The following is a 15,988-nucleotide window of genomic DNA, read 5'->3' as shown; positions in this document are numbered from 1 at the left end:
AATACTTCAGCAGGGGTCTAATCAATGATTTCTAAAATTTTTGCACAATCATTTTGCTTTCATGTTAAAATATCGTCCCCAGTTATTTAGTTCATTACTCTTTAACGAACATGCTCGGTGCGATTTAGCTTCTTGCCTTATATTTAATTTACAGCCTGAATCTACTGTTGTGATTTCCCCATAAGCCCCACAGTATCCCCTTTAAAACTGTGTACAGACTTCAACCTCAGTGATGGCAAAGTCACATTCAGCTGTTTAGTTCCTAAGTTCTGAAATTCCTTCCTAAATCCTTCCATTTCTTTAACTCTCTCTCCTTCTTTAAGACCAAAAGCTCGGCCAAAGAGGTAGGTTGTAAAGAGTTTTTTTTAAAAGGAAAAGAGGGAGGTAGAGAGGTGGAAAAGTTAAATTTTGTCTTGTGTTGCTGATATCCTTTCATGTGCGAAAAAGACATCTGCAAAGAGGGAACAGTGACAAAAATTCAAAAAGACTGCAGTGCCTCAGTTTTTTGTTTGTGAATTAGTGTCGCATGGTGCCCTGCTCATAGTTGCCCTTAAGTGCAGCGTCAACTAATGAAATATTGCTTTTATGGGGACAATTTGAACTTTAAACATTATAATATTACTAAATTGTAATGTATGTCGTCGCACATCTTTACAACCAGCTAATGAAATTACAGTCCAACTTCTTCACCAAAACAGTAACTTGAGTTAGTAACCCAAGAAACTAAATAAATGACTGAGGTTGCTCCAGAGTTGAAATCCAATGGATAATTCTGTACATTACTTTAAACAGTGAAATGTAGATAATGCACTCAATTCACAGCACATTCAATCCAGACCACCAATGTTCCATTCCCATTCTGTGCACAACTACGTAAGCCTAATCTAAAAATTATGATAATCAGCCATAGTGTGTTCAGTTAGTGAATGCTGATTTTCATAGAATCATAAAAATGTACAGAACAGGAGCAGGCCATAAAGCCCATGATTTTAAAAAAGTTTTAAGATAAACTTAAGTTGCAGTAGCATCCAGCTGAGTCATTGTATTATGCAAAGGAAATCCATACCTGATATATGGTTTGAGGACTCGGGATGTGTACGGGCTGATGATGCTTTGGCTCATTAACATGTCTCCTGATCCAGTCAGTCGGTGCATAAATTTTGTCTTGTGTTGCTGATATCCTTTCATGTGCAAAAAAGACATCTGCAAAGAGGGAACAGTGACAAAAAATTAAAAAGACTACTGTCAAACATTGGCCCCGCAGTCCTCACCAGCTCAAGCAGGGAGTCACACTGACCTGGAAGCTTCCTGGTCTACATGGAGTTAGCTGATCTCAGTCAGACTGTTGTTAGGGGCCCTGCAGCCAGCCAGAGCACTCAAAAGGTGAGAGGAGAGGAGAGGAGCAGAGAGGAGGCTGGGCATTGTTCTTCATCTTCAAGTCAATTGACTTTTGGTCATTCTCCAAATTTTCCCATCCCGCCCGCAATGATGCCCACCACCAGCAGGACTGGAAAATCCCGTCTGAGTTAGGACAGGTTCAGTCTCTGCTGAAGGGACTCAGTGTCACTCAGAGTCACTTGCAAAAGCTACTAGAGGTAAACTGGCATCTCACAAAAATTTATCCCAGCCAGAGGTCAGCACTTTCTGAATGCAAGTAGAGGGGAGAAAACTGATGTGGTTGTAGGGGCAAGGCAGTGGGAAACAATCTTCAGTAATTTGATGACTGAAGGTTCAGCCATAAACTCATTGGAGAATAATGGAGGATCTGAGTCCAAGCAGATTACAGAAGATGAAGGAGAACTATAATGCCCAGGTAAAGAGGAACTTTGGCATATCATTCCCATTTACTCCACTCCATTGAAGCACTGGTACGAAACAAAGCATGACATCAGTCTGTGCGTTTATGTTAAAAAGGAGTTATACTCAATATAAGGAAGATCCCTAAAAAAAGCCATATTTATATTCAAATAAATCATTCTTTGTGGGAAACAAAATGACAACACAAACCTCTATGAAACAGTGGCAGTGTTCACACTGAAAATGTGAGGTCGGAAAGCGGTGTCTCTGAGATGTAGTGAGACCAGGCTGCCTTTGAAAGAGCTAGCCAATTAGTCCCACTCTCCCAATCTTTCCCCATAACCCTGCATTATTATTATTATTAAGTAATGAAATGAAATCATAAAGTGATTGCATCAGAGACGTTAAACCTGCGGACTCTGAGCCTTAGCAACCTACCCCTCTAAGCTGACAAGAGCTTATTTAAAGTTTATCTAAATTCTCTCATTTAATGTTATGTTGATTGAATTGCATAGGTCAGGAAGTTTGGAAAGGGCTGCTTTTAAAACTAAGACCTCGTAAGCTAATAAATCCAAAAATCAGTTTATGTCATCAACCAGGGATATATGCAAGTTAATGGGAACATAGGTTTAACATTCATGTGTCCTCTAAGAAAAATATCAATGTGGCTCATGAGTGCAAAAATTTGAAAACCCAGTCTGATTCAATCACCTTCCCTCGAAATTGCCGTGGAGATCAGCAGTATGGCACCAGGATATTCGCAAGCAAGAAAGTGCAACTTATCTCTTGACACCTCAGCCAATTAATCCGAGAGAGAGAAGAAAATGGAAGGAATAAAATGATTATGTAAATGTGTTTCTAGAAGTGTTTCTCCTCTCATGCCATCAAATGTTCACACCGCTGATACTGATAAACAGTTATCCTTTATCACATATTTCCAATACCTGAAAATATTGAAAGGAAAAGGATTCTCCCCCCAGTGCCCTGTTGCTATTCTCACTCACCTGGTACCGGTCCAGGATCCGAAAGTCTTGACTGGTGGTCCGAAAGGTCCCAACACCCATGGGCATCTCGGCACGGTCACCTGCCTTGCCTCCATAAACCCCACCAACCAACGATACTGCAGCTTCAACGGCTTGATCCAGGTCAAAGAGGGGCAAACCACGTTCCCTCTTGGCCTGTCTCACAAGCAGTTTGCGACGCAGTCGCTTGGCCTCCACACTCAAGGCTACTGCGTGGGGGCAAGATTCCAGCCTTCGAAGTAGAAGTCTCTCATCATACAGACTGAGGGCAATACACTTAGGAGCAGGGACTTGCGCGTCCCTCTCTGCTTGGATTTTTTTCTTCTCTCGAACATTAATTTGAGACAGCTCAATGGCATCCTCAGGTTCTTCAATATCAGCTTCCATTTTCTCTGCTCTCTCCTCATCCTCCTCCGCATCACACTTAATTTGTTCAGCTGCCTTCACTTTCTTCCTACTTATGATCATGGTGCCAGTGGTCACACTGGGAGGTGGCACATATTCTATTCCAGGATCAATAACACCATCCACATCTCCCTCTTCATCATCTGAGCAGGAGGAAATGAAAAACATTCACTTCCAATATAAATTCAGTCTTTTTCTCTTGATCTTGCTTTACATTTACACAATACTGCACTTGTTAATTCTGCAATTTTTTTTAAAAAAAAGAAAAACTACGCACATTTGAAATCTCAAATAAAAATAAAGAATGCTAGAAATATACAGGTGAACTTCATCTCCAACATATTCACAACTACCTTCTTGGCTTTGCTGTTTCTCAAGGCCTCGCATTCCCTTGGTTTCATTTTTAGGCAAGGCCATCTCCAGAACTGCCTTGTGCCTGTTAATACTCATATGCCCTTGCCCTCTTCTGAGCCCCACTTCCTTTTGCACCACCCCCAGGAAAAACTCTTCCTCACGTCATTGATAATTGCACTTCCAAACTCCCAACTGCCTATCAGCTGGTCCCTCCCATTGCCACGATACTTAAGTAGTCATGGATTTGCTCAACCACTCCTTCACCTCCATTTGACGCCTTTGTCCACAGCAAAATCTCTCTCATCCTGGTCATTTGTCCAGGTATAGTGATCAAAGGAGGCAGCTATACAATCAATGTTTACATTCCCAACAATGCAGTAACACACTGGCATAATACAGAACTCTGTACTGCCATGCCACAACCAAATGTACACGAGACACTTACAGAATCAATACTAAACAGACCCCATTTCAAGGCAGCACTGGACAATTGAAGAACTTGTTGCTGTCTTTTTGCCTGTATCATTGATGAGATGGCAATGCTATCAGTGCCAGCCCAACAAAACAGATCTATGTGTAAAACCGCATGCTATGTCACTCTGACTGTGCACACTGGATCCTCAATACTTGTACTGGAAATGGATTCGTTGCTGAAGTTCCAGAAAGACACCCAGAATTTACCATCTGGGTGTCTAATGTAAAGTGGGTTTTTAATGTCAAATTCTGGATGACAATTGCTAAGTATTCATATGACACAGAAAGCATTCCTGCAAGAAAAACAAATTATGAGGAAAAAAGGCTTATGAACAAATTAGAGGCCGGCAATAATTCTCACCATTACCACAAGCACAAAGAGAACTCTCTTACTTACCGCTCTGCCTCCCAGAAGTAATAATGAAAATTGATTATTTTCTGCATATAAAAATGCTATAGGCCCTGTGTAAAAGCACATTCATAGATATGCAGGTTCACATATCACCCCTGTGATCGCTGAGCTACACTGGGTCATTGTCCAGTAATAGCTCAATTTTATCATTCTCATCCTTGTTTATAATTCCTCCCATTGCCTTGTTTCTCCTTATCTTTGTAACCTCATCCAGGCATACAACACTCCAAGATATCTGTGCTGCTCTAATTCTGGGCCCTTTCACACCTCCTATTTTCAGTGCACCACCACTGATGCCATGCCTTCAACTGCCTAGGCCCTAAACACTGGAATTAACTACCTAAACTTGGCCTCTACCCCACTCTCTCCTTCTTAAACCTAGTTCTTTGATTAAGTTTGTAGTCGTCTATTCCAGCATTTCTTTATGCACCTTAGTGTCAATTTTGTCTGATAACGTTCCTTTGAAGCACTTTGGGACATTTTACCACATTTATGTAAATCCAAATTGTGTTAAAATTCTACTTAAAGATTCATTTAATACACTGGACCTCAAATTTTTTTGAGAAAATATTACTTTCTAAAGATGCCATCCACCATATCTCTTATCCTTGAAAGCTCCCTGACCTGCCCTGCCCCACCCCACAGCAAAGAATGCAGATGACTGGGCAGCTTTGGGTTTTCAAACAATGCCAGTCCTATCAAGCAAGGGCAGCATGGTGGATATACCATATCTGGGTGCTGCCCAGCATCTCTCCTTTCTTCACCCCTCATGCACTATGGCGGAGATCAAAGCTGCATTCAGTCACTTTGTGTCAATCTTTTCCTATGTACAGATGAACCCTCTCGCCAGGATACTTTGCGCTCTTGTAGAAATTGTGTCTGGTCCCTTATATTTATTGCACAAAAGGCTGCACTGTCATCCAGCCAACCAAACAGATAGATTTTTGATCAAAAGAAAAATACTGCAAATTGTGTTTTAAATGCCTAATCAAAAAATGAGGTGGCATTCATTGAGCTTGCGCTGAGCTCCACTGGAACACTGTAGGAAGCCGAGGATAGAGAGCTCAGTGGAGTGAGATAAAGTTTTACTGTGCCTTATTGAAAGATGAAGTGCTCTTCTTATTTTTGTGAAAAACGTTATCTGATAACAGCGGTAATTAACTGCTCTGCAGAGACTGCTGGCAGCCTTTTGTCACCTGTTTACTGTCACAACACACACTGTATTCCCAGCCAGTAAATATTGTGAAACATTGCCTGATGACAAGGGTCCAAACCAAACTTTCTAAAACAGATAAAGCACCAGCACCAAGTAAATGAAGGGGAAAAGATCACCTTGGAACTGGTGTTCTTCACACCTGAAATCATTCTAATAAATGAAACTGGAAAAGATCAGAGATTGGATCAGGGAACCTGTGAATGATCAGTGGATAACACTGGCACCAAAATGGAATGGAAAAATATTCTTGTAAAGAGGTTCTTCAATAAACATCACTATAACAGGATTACCTGGGCATTAACAGAATTACCTGGAAAAACTCAGCAGGTCTGGCAGCATCGGCGGAGAAGAAAAGAGTTGACGTTTCGAGTCCTCATGACCCTTCAACAGTTCTGTCGAAGGGTCATGAGGACTCGAAACGTCAACTCTTTTCCTCTCCGCCGATACTGCCAGACCTGCTGAGATTTTCCAGGTAATTTTGTTTTTGTTTTGGATTTCCAGCATCCGCAGTTTTTTTGTTTTTACCTGGGCATTACTTCATTATTGTTTGTGGGACCTTGTGGTGTTTTCCTACATTATAACTTCAACAGCACCTTCAAAACCCACAGCCTCTAATAAGCAGAAGGACAAAGGCAGCAGGCACACAAGAACACCCCCACTTACAAATACCCCTCCAAGTCATACATCATCCTGATTTTGAAATATATCATGGTCCTTTCGCTGTTGCTGGGTCAAAATCCTGGAACTCCCTCCCTAACAACAGCACTGTGGATGTAAATACACCACATGGACTGCAGCAGTTCAAGAAGGCAGTTCACCACTACCCTCTCAAGGGCAATTAGGGCTGGGCAATATATGCTGACCTTGACAGTGACACCCATGTCTAATGAAAGAATAAAAAAACTACATTTCAAAAGTACTTCATTGGTTGTAAAGTGCTTTAGGACATCTTGAGGTGGTGAAAGACACTACATAAATACAAAGTTCTTTCATTTTATAAGTTTTCCAATCTCCAACTTTAAAATCACAGTGTCTAGTAGACTTTTTTGATTTTGTTGTATTTTCATAACAACTTCTGTTTAAAGTCAAAAGGGCAGTTTAACCACAGCTGTCTTTACTCACCTCACTCTCTATTTATTTACTGATTAAAGTTTAATGTGATACACCAACTATTAGGGGGAAGCTGAAAAGTCTGACAGTCCAGTCTTATTGTATAACCCAAATAGTCATTGTGAAAATAACTTGAAGTGGAAGAAGATTCCAGAAATAAGTAGCCCCACTGTCTATTTCAAAAACTTTATAAAAATACTTCTTACTTTTTTTCCCAAATCAAAACTGTGACCCACATTATTAAGTCTCTTTGCCTCCAGGCCATTCCATGGAGAGAGCTCCATCTTTTCCAGAATGGATCCATTCATTGCAATGGGAGCCACCATCTTACATTTCACTAGAAGCCAAAAATGGAACTGCCCGATCCCAGGAAACACACTATTCAACTCTAAGAAATTTAACCAGCTTGGCATTGGGGGGACAATTTGTACAAATTACGGTCCTCTAAAGCTTTTTTGCTCAAGTGAAACATAGCAAAGCTCTTCCTGCTTTAAAAATATTGAACAAAAGAAAGATGTGCATTTAGATAGCATCTTTCACTACTTCAGGACATCCCAAAGCACTTTACAACCAACAAAGTACTTTTTGAAATGTAACTCTGCTGTAATGTAGGGAAATGCAGTAGCAAATTTGTGCATAGCAACAAGATTATGACCAGATCATTTGTTTAAGTGATGTTGGCTGCAGGATGAATATCGATCAGGAACATTTGGGGAAAGTCCTCTGCTCTTCCGGGATCTTTTAACATTTACTTGAGATGGACTTTATTTTAAAAATCTCATCTGAAACACAACACATCCGACTGTGCAACTCACCCTAGGATAAGCTTTCCTGTCAACAGCCTATAGCCAAGTAAAGTCCATTATAATCCATCGCAACCAAATTAATTCTTACCATGAAACAGTGCTTGGGGGGGCATGACATCAGGAATAAGGTCTGCCTCAGACAAGAGACTAGGAGTGGCTGAATGAGACAGTGGGGTCCCAGGAGCAGAGAAGTCCAGTGAGGGGGATGGAGAGGGGCTGGTAAGTGGAGTCCGATCCGAAGAACTCAGAGAAGAAAAGTCGATCACTTCTCCTTTCTCCAGGATCAGTTCTGACCTGCGAGTCCTGCTGGAGAACTTTACTGGGGTTGAAGATGTGCTCCTGTCAATGAAGGTAGCAGCTTCCTTCTGAGCACGCCTAATGTCCTTAGCTTCCTGAGTGCGGGAGCGTTTCTCCTTCAATTCCATGGCTGTTTCCACAGGGTTGCGACTCACTCGTTTACGTAGCCCTTCTACTGTAATAATTGGATCTAAGGGTGGTTTGACAGCTGAGAAATAAAGCAAATCAACACATCACTTGATTAAACATTTCATCTAGACAATGTTACAGCTAGTTTCCCATACCATTGAAATAAATAAGATCCAAGATGTCTTTCACGAATATCAGGTGCAGAGCAAGAATGCACAAATGGTGAAGTAGATCCAAATTCAATTTACAAAAAAAATTCAAATGGCGTACTGATACATTCAAAAGGTATCAAAAGGACAAACTTCACTAAAATGACAGACGAGTAGAAATTGGTAAATTTGCTAACTCTACTGGCTGGTGATGAGACTGATGTAGAATGCAAATGAAAAGTTTTCAAAAACAAGGTAATAAAAGTGCAAGGCAAATTATGTATCCAAAGAAAAGGAAGGCGTATGGTAAGGAAAAGCCAATAAAGATGTAACCAAAAAGCTCCATTAATTAAAGGCATTTAATGCTCAGCTAAAGAGAGTTAAGTACAATGAAAAGTTAAAGAAAACAAAAGCTGCTATTAGGTCAACTGACAGGATAATAGAAGGCCGTACACAATTGTAGAAGTAATAGGAAACATTTTTTCAGTTATGTGAAGATAAGAGAACTGTCAATGTTTGTACTTGGCCAATGAGGATGTTTAAGGACAGGTTGAAAGGCTCATTTGGTATGGGAGTACTTTGCATTGGTCTTCACTCAAAGATCATGTTTAACTGTTAGGATTTAATGATTTTATTAATAAAACTAGAAACAGTAAAATGGATAAAAACATTGTTTTAGATAGAATTAAGTACCTGAAAACAAATGCGAAGAGCCGGGTCAGATGGTAGCCACCCAAAGGTTCTCAGCGAGATGGAACACATGTTATGTGAGCTCCCAGCCAACATTTTTAATGACTCATTGTACTTTGGGACAGTTCTTGTTGACTAAAAGGAGGTTAAAGTGGCGCCATCTTTAAAAAAGGTGACAAGAAGGACCAGAGTACCTGTAGGCCGATTAGTTTGACATCAGTAATAGGAAAAATGTTCGAGGGAATCATTGAGGACACAATGCATAATTACCTGGATAGAGAGGGTCACATTACAGATATCTATCATGGCTTCAGAAAAAGGTCATGTCTTCTAAATTTGATCATATTTCTTGATGTGGAATAGGGAAAACACAGTAGACACTGTCTACTTAGGTCTACCAAAAGGTTTTTGATAAGGTACTATACAAGAGAATTCTCTACAAGATCAAAGCCTTTTCATGGTAATATATTGAGCTGGATTGAGAACTTGTCTGGAAGGACATAGGCAGAAAGTATTATAGGTAGATTTGCATCTATTTGGAGATTTGTTACCAATGAGTCCCACAGGAATCAGTGTTCCGACCATTGCTCTTTATTATTTCTACTAATGATGTAAATGTTGGGGGCACCATCTGCAAATTTGCAGATGATACTAAAATTTATGCAGACATCAGGTCTTCTTGTCTGCTTCAGCTGGATCATGATGTGTTGGGAGATTAAGTTTACGACTAGTAAATGATTAAACAATTTCATTTGGAATTGTGTAGTATTATGCATGTGGGCAGGCCAAATGTTCAACATACACATACTTTCAGAAACAAGCACTAAAGAAGATGGAGAAATAAAGGGATCTGGGCATTCTAGTGCATACATCTCATAAGTTCCATAAGCAATGTCATGACGTAATGGTTACAGCAAATAGGATGTTGGGATGTATTCATAGGGCAACAGATTAGACAAGGCATACCATTTTACCCTTGTACAAGACCTCGGCCAGGCCTCACTTGGAATATTGTCTCCAGTTTTGGTCACCTCCCATGGTGGGTGATATTGAGGTTTTGGAAAGGATACAGAGGCAAGCAGTAGACTAATTCCCAGTTTAAAGCAGGTGCTGTCAGACCTGCCGAGTTTTTCCAGCAATTTTTGTTTTTGTTTCAGATTTCCAGCATCCACAGTATTTTGCTTTTATCCCAGTTTAAAGCATCTTGGTTATCAAATTCGGCTAAAAGAGCTAGGATTCTACACTTTAGAGAAGTGTACACTTATCAGTGATCTGATTGAAGTGTATAAGATAATGAAGGGAATTGATTGTATTACAGTTGACAGTTTGTTCCAATTAAATAGGTTAAGGAGGTCCAGGGCTCGGAATTTTAAATTTTATAAGGCCAGATCTAGATGTCCAGGGAAACTGTGACCACTGAGCTTGCAGATGGATTAAGCTGCTGCCTTTGTTGCTCAAAGTCATTGTGTACAGTTTAGTACAAAAAAGTACAGTTGTTGGTAGCTGAGACTGAATACCTAATGTCAGATTTCACTTTCCATTGATTTGGTGGCCAACCATCACTAGATAGAAGGGGGTTTGCCTTTGGTTATTTAGTAGTATGTGGTAGATCTGATTTAGATATCAGGATGTGATTTTTCTAGAGAATAGTGGGACTTAGGAAGAAACTGCTGGCTCATGTGATGGACACCAATTCAGTGAATTCCTTCAAGTGAGAATTGGATCTGTTTTTAGTTGAGGCAGTGATCACATTGGGTGGCCAAAGAGTGTCTTTTGCTGTCCGTCATTGTTCGTTTATTTGTATCATTATTACATACTCCAATTAGATTATAGGTTCACAGGTGTTATGAAATAACACAAAGCATTCTTAAAAATATAATTCAATTGCTGGGTTTAGCTCTGTAATGTTTTAAAAAGAATGCTTAGCATAGGATCCTAGAACAGCCTATACTTTGAATATTGCTCAAGACCCCTTATTTTCTCGAGGTAATTAATTTTTGTTTCTGACCATTGACTTCTCAATAGCTAAAACCCCTTCTGATCTAGTAATGATTGGCCTCCCTAATCATTGGAAGGTAAAATCTGACACCTGAGTATTCAGTCTCAGCTTCAAGCGACTGTCCTCTGCTGTACAAAACAGTACACAATGAGTTTGAGCAGCAGCAGCTTCATCCACCTGCAAGTTCTGTTTTGGTCATAATTTTCTATCCATATCAATCTTACACAGTTCCCTTCTATCTTTTCAATGGTGCTAAGTGAATGCTTACTGATTTGCTCTTGGGAGGGCCTGGAGGGTACAGAGGCATCTTACACAGCACACTGAGAAGGAGTGGAGTTGGAAAAATTGCCAGAGGGAGAAGAATGTTGTGAGGAATGATCACCAGGGAAAAAAAGATTGGATGAAAAATATTGCTGTGGAAACAAGGGAAATAGGACCAATGCGACAGGAAACAGAAACATGGAAGATTAACTGATACAAAGGGACAAATTAACCAAGAATGAAATAGGGAAAGAGGAAGAGAGTGACAGATAAAATGTGAGTAACAGATATGCAGGACAATAGCAATAACGAAAAACAAAAAGTAAAGGGAGAGATAGAGAGAAAAATACAGAAGAAAGGGAGAGTAACAGAGGAATAGAAAGTGTGTAAGAATAACACAGAAAGGGGAAGTAACAAGACACACAATAAAAGAGTAATGGAGAGAAAGAGCAGGGCTACTAGCAGAGTGAGCTAGCAGACAATGGGAAAAGATAGGAGACAGAAACAAAGAGGAAGGTTGACAGTAAGACACATGAAGAGAGTAACAAAAACATGGGGAGAGTAACAGAAGTACAGTAAGAGAGGTAGAATAGCAACAGAGATAGAAACTCAGAGTGAAGGAAAGGATAACAGAATTCTCAAGAGGGAAACACACAGACTGACACTTTTATTCACTACATAACTACCAGGGTTGAGTTAGCTTACCATCTATACCTCAGTAAAATGATGAATGCAGCAAATGCACCTTGTCTGAATAGAATTCAGAATCCCTGCCTAATGAGTAAAGTTCTGTCCTAAAAAATAAGTAAGTGAATCACTAAACAGAATTGGAAAAAGCATTAGAACACATGAATTCTGATTTATTTTTATACAAGTGGATTCATGCATAGGATCTCCCTAGAGTAAGAGCCCAGTCCTTCAGCACTTGACTAACACAACCTATTAAGACGGGAGAAAATATCCACTCAACTCTTCAAACCTTCTTGAGCAAGCCCTGAGAGTAGGGTTTAGAACTGCCACTGTGCCCAGCAAGTGAAAGAATGTGCGTGTAGATGAGAGCAGGTCCCACAATTTTAGTCATTACCAGATAAATAATATTGAAACTTATAAATAATTAGAAAATTTAAAAACAACACTTTAGGACAGCTTCAACAGTTGTGGACAGATCTACTGTGTGGAATACAGTGTGAATGTATGCACAGCTGTTGTTTAAAATTGTGAACACAACCAAAAGAACTCGTTTTAGTAGAACCTCTGCTTAAAGTTCTAACTTTGACAACAATGTTTACACCAACAGGCTTGTTGTTTTTGTATTTCTGCAAGCAGGAACAGCTGAAGCACTCTCCCCACTCAAATCAGCCAACCAATGTTCAGGCCTTAAACTATACAGACCTTGCCTAGCCACTAGACAAAGTACTACTTCCAGTTAGTCGCAAAGCTACCCCAAAACAACAGCACATGAGGTACAATGGGCTGATTACTTCTAAGTTCCCATTGTTTGTTTACAAAATATTATTTGGCTTGGCCTAAATAGCCAAGTGGTTATGGTACTGGGCTTGTAACCCCAAGATCAAGAGTTCAAATCTCACAATGGCAAACTATGAAACAATGTAACTTCATCTGAATAGGAACAGATGGAAATGTGTTTGTGCTCGAAAGAGTTACTAGCTAACAAATATTACTGCTTCTAATGATCCATTTTGTTGCTTTAATTTTGTAGCCAATTACAGGTTAGGGGTGATTTTTACTTTGAGCAATAGTGTAAATCGGATGATAGTGGATCAGCTGCCTGTTATACACCTCTCCTGATTTTTATTTCTATTAATGTCAATGCTCAGCCAGGGGGATAATAAAAGGCCAATGTTGATGATTATAGCACGATGGGTTTGAAAAGAGACTAGATACAGTTGCTGCTCCCTGTTATCCACTGTTGCCCAGTCACATGGATGAATAATAATTAATTGGGTGATGTCAACCACTTCCGTGGATCCATACCCAGAGAGCAGCCATTGGTTTAGAAAATAGTTATGACCCACTTTCAAGCACATAAGGCAGAATTTATCCCTTGTTGGGCGGGCTTGGCGGGGGCAGTCGGGAAGCCTACCGCCACCTAGCAATTGAGGCTGGAAGACGAAATCACAGGCGGGGGGAGGAGGGCGAGCAGGATGAGCGCAAGTGTGTGCTTGATAATCTCCCTGAGGCACAGAACTGCCTCAGGGAGGTGAAGAGTTTTTAAAAAAAAATATGAAAAATGTAATAAAACATGTCCTCTCATGTCACTCTGTCACATGAGCAGGGACATATTACTAATTAAATGTTAAATTTTTAAACTTATTTCTTTTTGCTTTAGGAAACCTCATCCTGCCCGTGGGTGAGGTTTCCTAAAAAGTGCAAAGGCTGTTAGGCCGATGGACGAGCTGCCAACTCTAGCGCTCCCGCCAAACAAAATATCGCGCGACTGCACGTTGAAGCGGGATGCTCACCCGACGTCAACACTATTCATTTTACGTTCAAGCAGGTCGGGCACGCTCCCATCCACTGAGGTAAAGATTCTGCTCATACAGAGTGACATGTATATAGTGCATACACTGCAACCATGATGTGTGAGGCCAGCCTGAAGTCGCTCCTCTGCAGGCAGCTTGGAAATTTTATACAGACTGGTGATGCAACTGGGCCAAAGTTAGGTCTTGGGGCAGCAAGGGTAGAGCAGTCAGGATAGTGTGGAGTGAGCAAACACACATTCACTGTTCCTCGCTCCACAGGAATATTTTAAAAATTGATGACAATTGCTTGGTATTCATCCCAGAGTCCTGTTCCACGCTTCCAAATTTCACAGAGGGGTTCTAAAAGAGTCACATACATCTATAAGTCAAGGGCCTAAGACCTGTTTTTAGGTGGCTGCCACAGACACCTGAAAAATGGGCCAGCCCAATATCAGGTCAGACATCCTTAAGTGTGCTTTGGGACATGGGGCAATAATCCCTTAAATTGTGTCTCACTGTGCCTGTTTTATGCCAACAGAATGAACGCCATTTTCAAGCCAGCATTTTCAGGGGCGGTGAAAGAAAAAGACTCTCAGAGAAAAAAGAACATTAACCGAAAAGCAGGCACCTTTTCTGCACAGTTTAAACAGTTTTTGCTATGGCAACACACAAATAATGGGGAAAAGGGAAAGTTCCCCAAATTTCTGAAAAGTCAAATTAAGTTGCTGAGCTCTAGAATACAATTCAAGTGCTCTCATAACATACTTTTGGTTGGCTTCCAGGTGTTTATAATGACATGTCCCAGCTTTGCAGACTGATCATTTTAAGATTTTTTTGTCTAAATTTTTTTTATTTTGATGCTAAACTTGTTATAAAAACAGAACAGAATATTCTAATGAGTAGCACTGTACACCCCAAATATTTAGAGAGATATAACTTGAACAATCACAGTTGCCTGTACTGCTTCTTGTTCTGATCAATAGCTTAGAATTGCTATTGGGAGATAGTATTGGGAGTAGACATTTTTCCCTTCTTATGATAGCATGAATGTAAAATGTTGTTCATTCATGAGATCCCTGGTGTGGAACTTGATAATGTACCAAAGGGGAAGTTCTTTACAATATGTCAGTTCTGAAGCTTAACACTGAGCAACATGAGGTGCCAAATAACAATTGCTTTCTGAAGAACTATGAGCTAGTTCATCAGGTTACTAATCACTTTAATATTGTCTGCAATGTGGCTGTTAAAGTTTCTATGCATCCAATGCATTTATCAACTTATTAGTGAAATGCTACAGGTACATTTTGATTCACCTTCTCTTAAAAATTCTGCCTTTACAATTATCTTACATCTAATAAAACATCAATTTAATAAAACATCTTGCATCTTGCACAAACTCACCTCTTGCCTTCAGCGTGGTGCTTGACGGCCTCTCCCCTTCTGGCCTCATGACAGGAGGCTTGTTGTGGACCAGCTTCCACCAGCCTGGCTCACCAAATTGCTGAGCACCCGAACGGAAATACATGGGGCTGCCCACAGAGAGGCAGCCTGCAACGGTGCTCCACCAGGTCGAGGTCTTTTTCCTAAAACACAATAAGTACAAATATGACTCAATTGAAAGAAAGAAAGACTTGCATTTATGGAACATTTCTCATGACCTTGGGACATCACAAAGTGATTTACAACCAATGAAGTACTTTTTTGAAGTGTAGTCACTGTTATAACGTAGGGAAATGCAACAGACAATTTGCCCTCAGCACGATCCCACCAACAGCAGTGTGATAATGTGCAAATCATCTGTTTTAATGATATTGGTGAAAAATATTGGCCAGAACACTGGCATAAAATAGTCTTCTCTTTTCAACAGTGCCACAAAATCTTAAACATTTGCCTAAGAAGGCAGACGTGGCCTCGATTTAACATCTCATCAGAAACACAGCACCACACTCCCTCAACAAGGCACTGAAGTGTCAGTCTGAATTATGTGCCCTGGAGTGGGGCATGAACCTAAAACCTTCTGATTCAGAGGCGAGAGTGCTACCACTCAGCCCATGACTGACACCATGACATATAGTTGACATTACTGTCTGAAGATATTTTGACATGCTACAATTATTACTATGTCTTCACGTTCCTCAACCACTGCACACATACACTTTACAAAAATATTACAACCATATAATACTGACCTTTCTCTTTTTTAACCTTCCTTATTAAAATTTCCTCCTAACTTTTCTCTATTTTCTGCATTTTCTTCCAACTAGAAAGCTATAACCATCCAGGCTATGAATGTTTCAAAGGTGGCCACCAATACCATCCTATAGCTGGGCAAGTAGGTCCAGGAATTTAAAACTGGATAATAGATATCTTTCAGGCAGGACTTT

The 15,988-nt window shown here is 40.2% G+C and overlaps 1 protein-coding gene across 1 annotated transcript in view; it reads right to left on the bottom strand.

The window, feature by feature from the left end:
• kat14 (lysine acetyltransferase 14) overlaps window positions 1-15,988 on the bottom strand; it is a 69,349-nt gene that overhangs the window by 12,448 nt on the left and 40,913 nt on the right. Inside the window, exons 4-7 of the mRNA XM_041177487.1 lie at window positions 15,006-15,187; window positions 7,685-8,101; window positions 2,802-3,367; window positions 1,067-1,203 (exon numbers count right to left, since the gene is read on the bottom strand). Coding sequence (XP_041033421.1) covers window positions 1,067-1,203; window positions 2,802-3,367; window positions 7,685-8,101; window positions 15,006-15,187 — 1,302 coding nt within the window. The remainder of the gene's footprint in view (window positions 1-1,066; window positions 1,204-2,801; window positions 3,368-7,684; window positions 8,102-15,005; window positions 15,188-15,988) is intronic.

Source organism: Carcharodon carcharias, chromosome 2, assembly GCF_017639515.1.
Source record: "Carcharodon carcharias isolate sCarCar2 chromosome 2, sCarCar2.pri, whole genome shotgun sequence".
NCBI classification, from domain to species: Eukaryota; Metazoa; Chordata; class Chondrichthyes; order Lamniformes; family Lamnidae; genus Carcharodon; species Carcharodon carcharias.
This window is presented reverse-complemented; position numbering and strand designations above follow the sequence as displayed.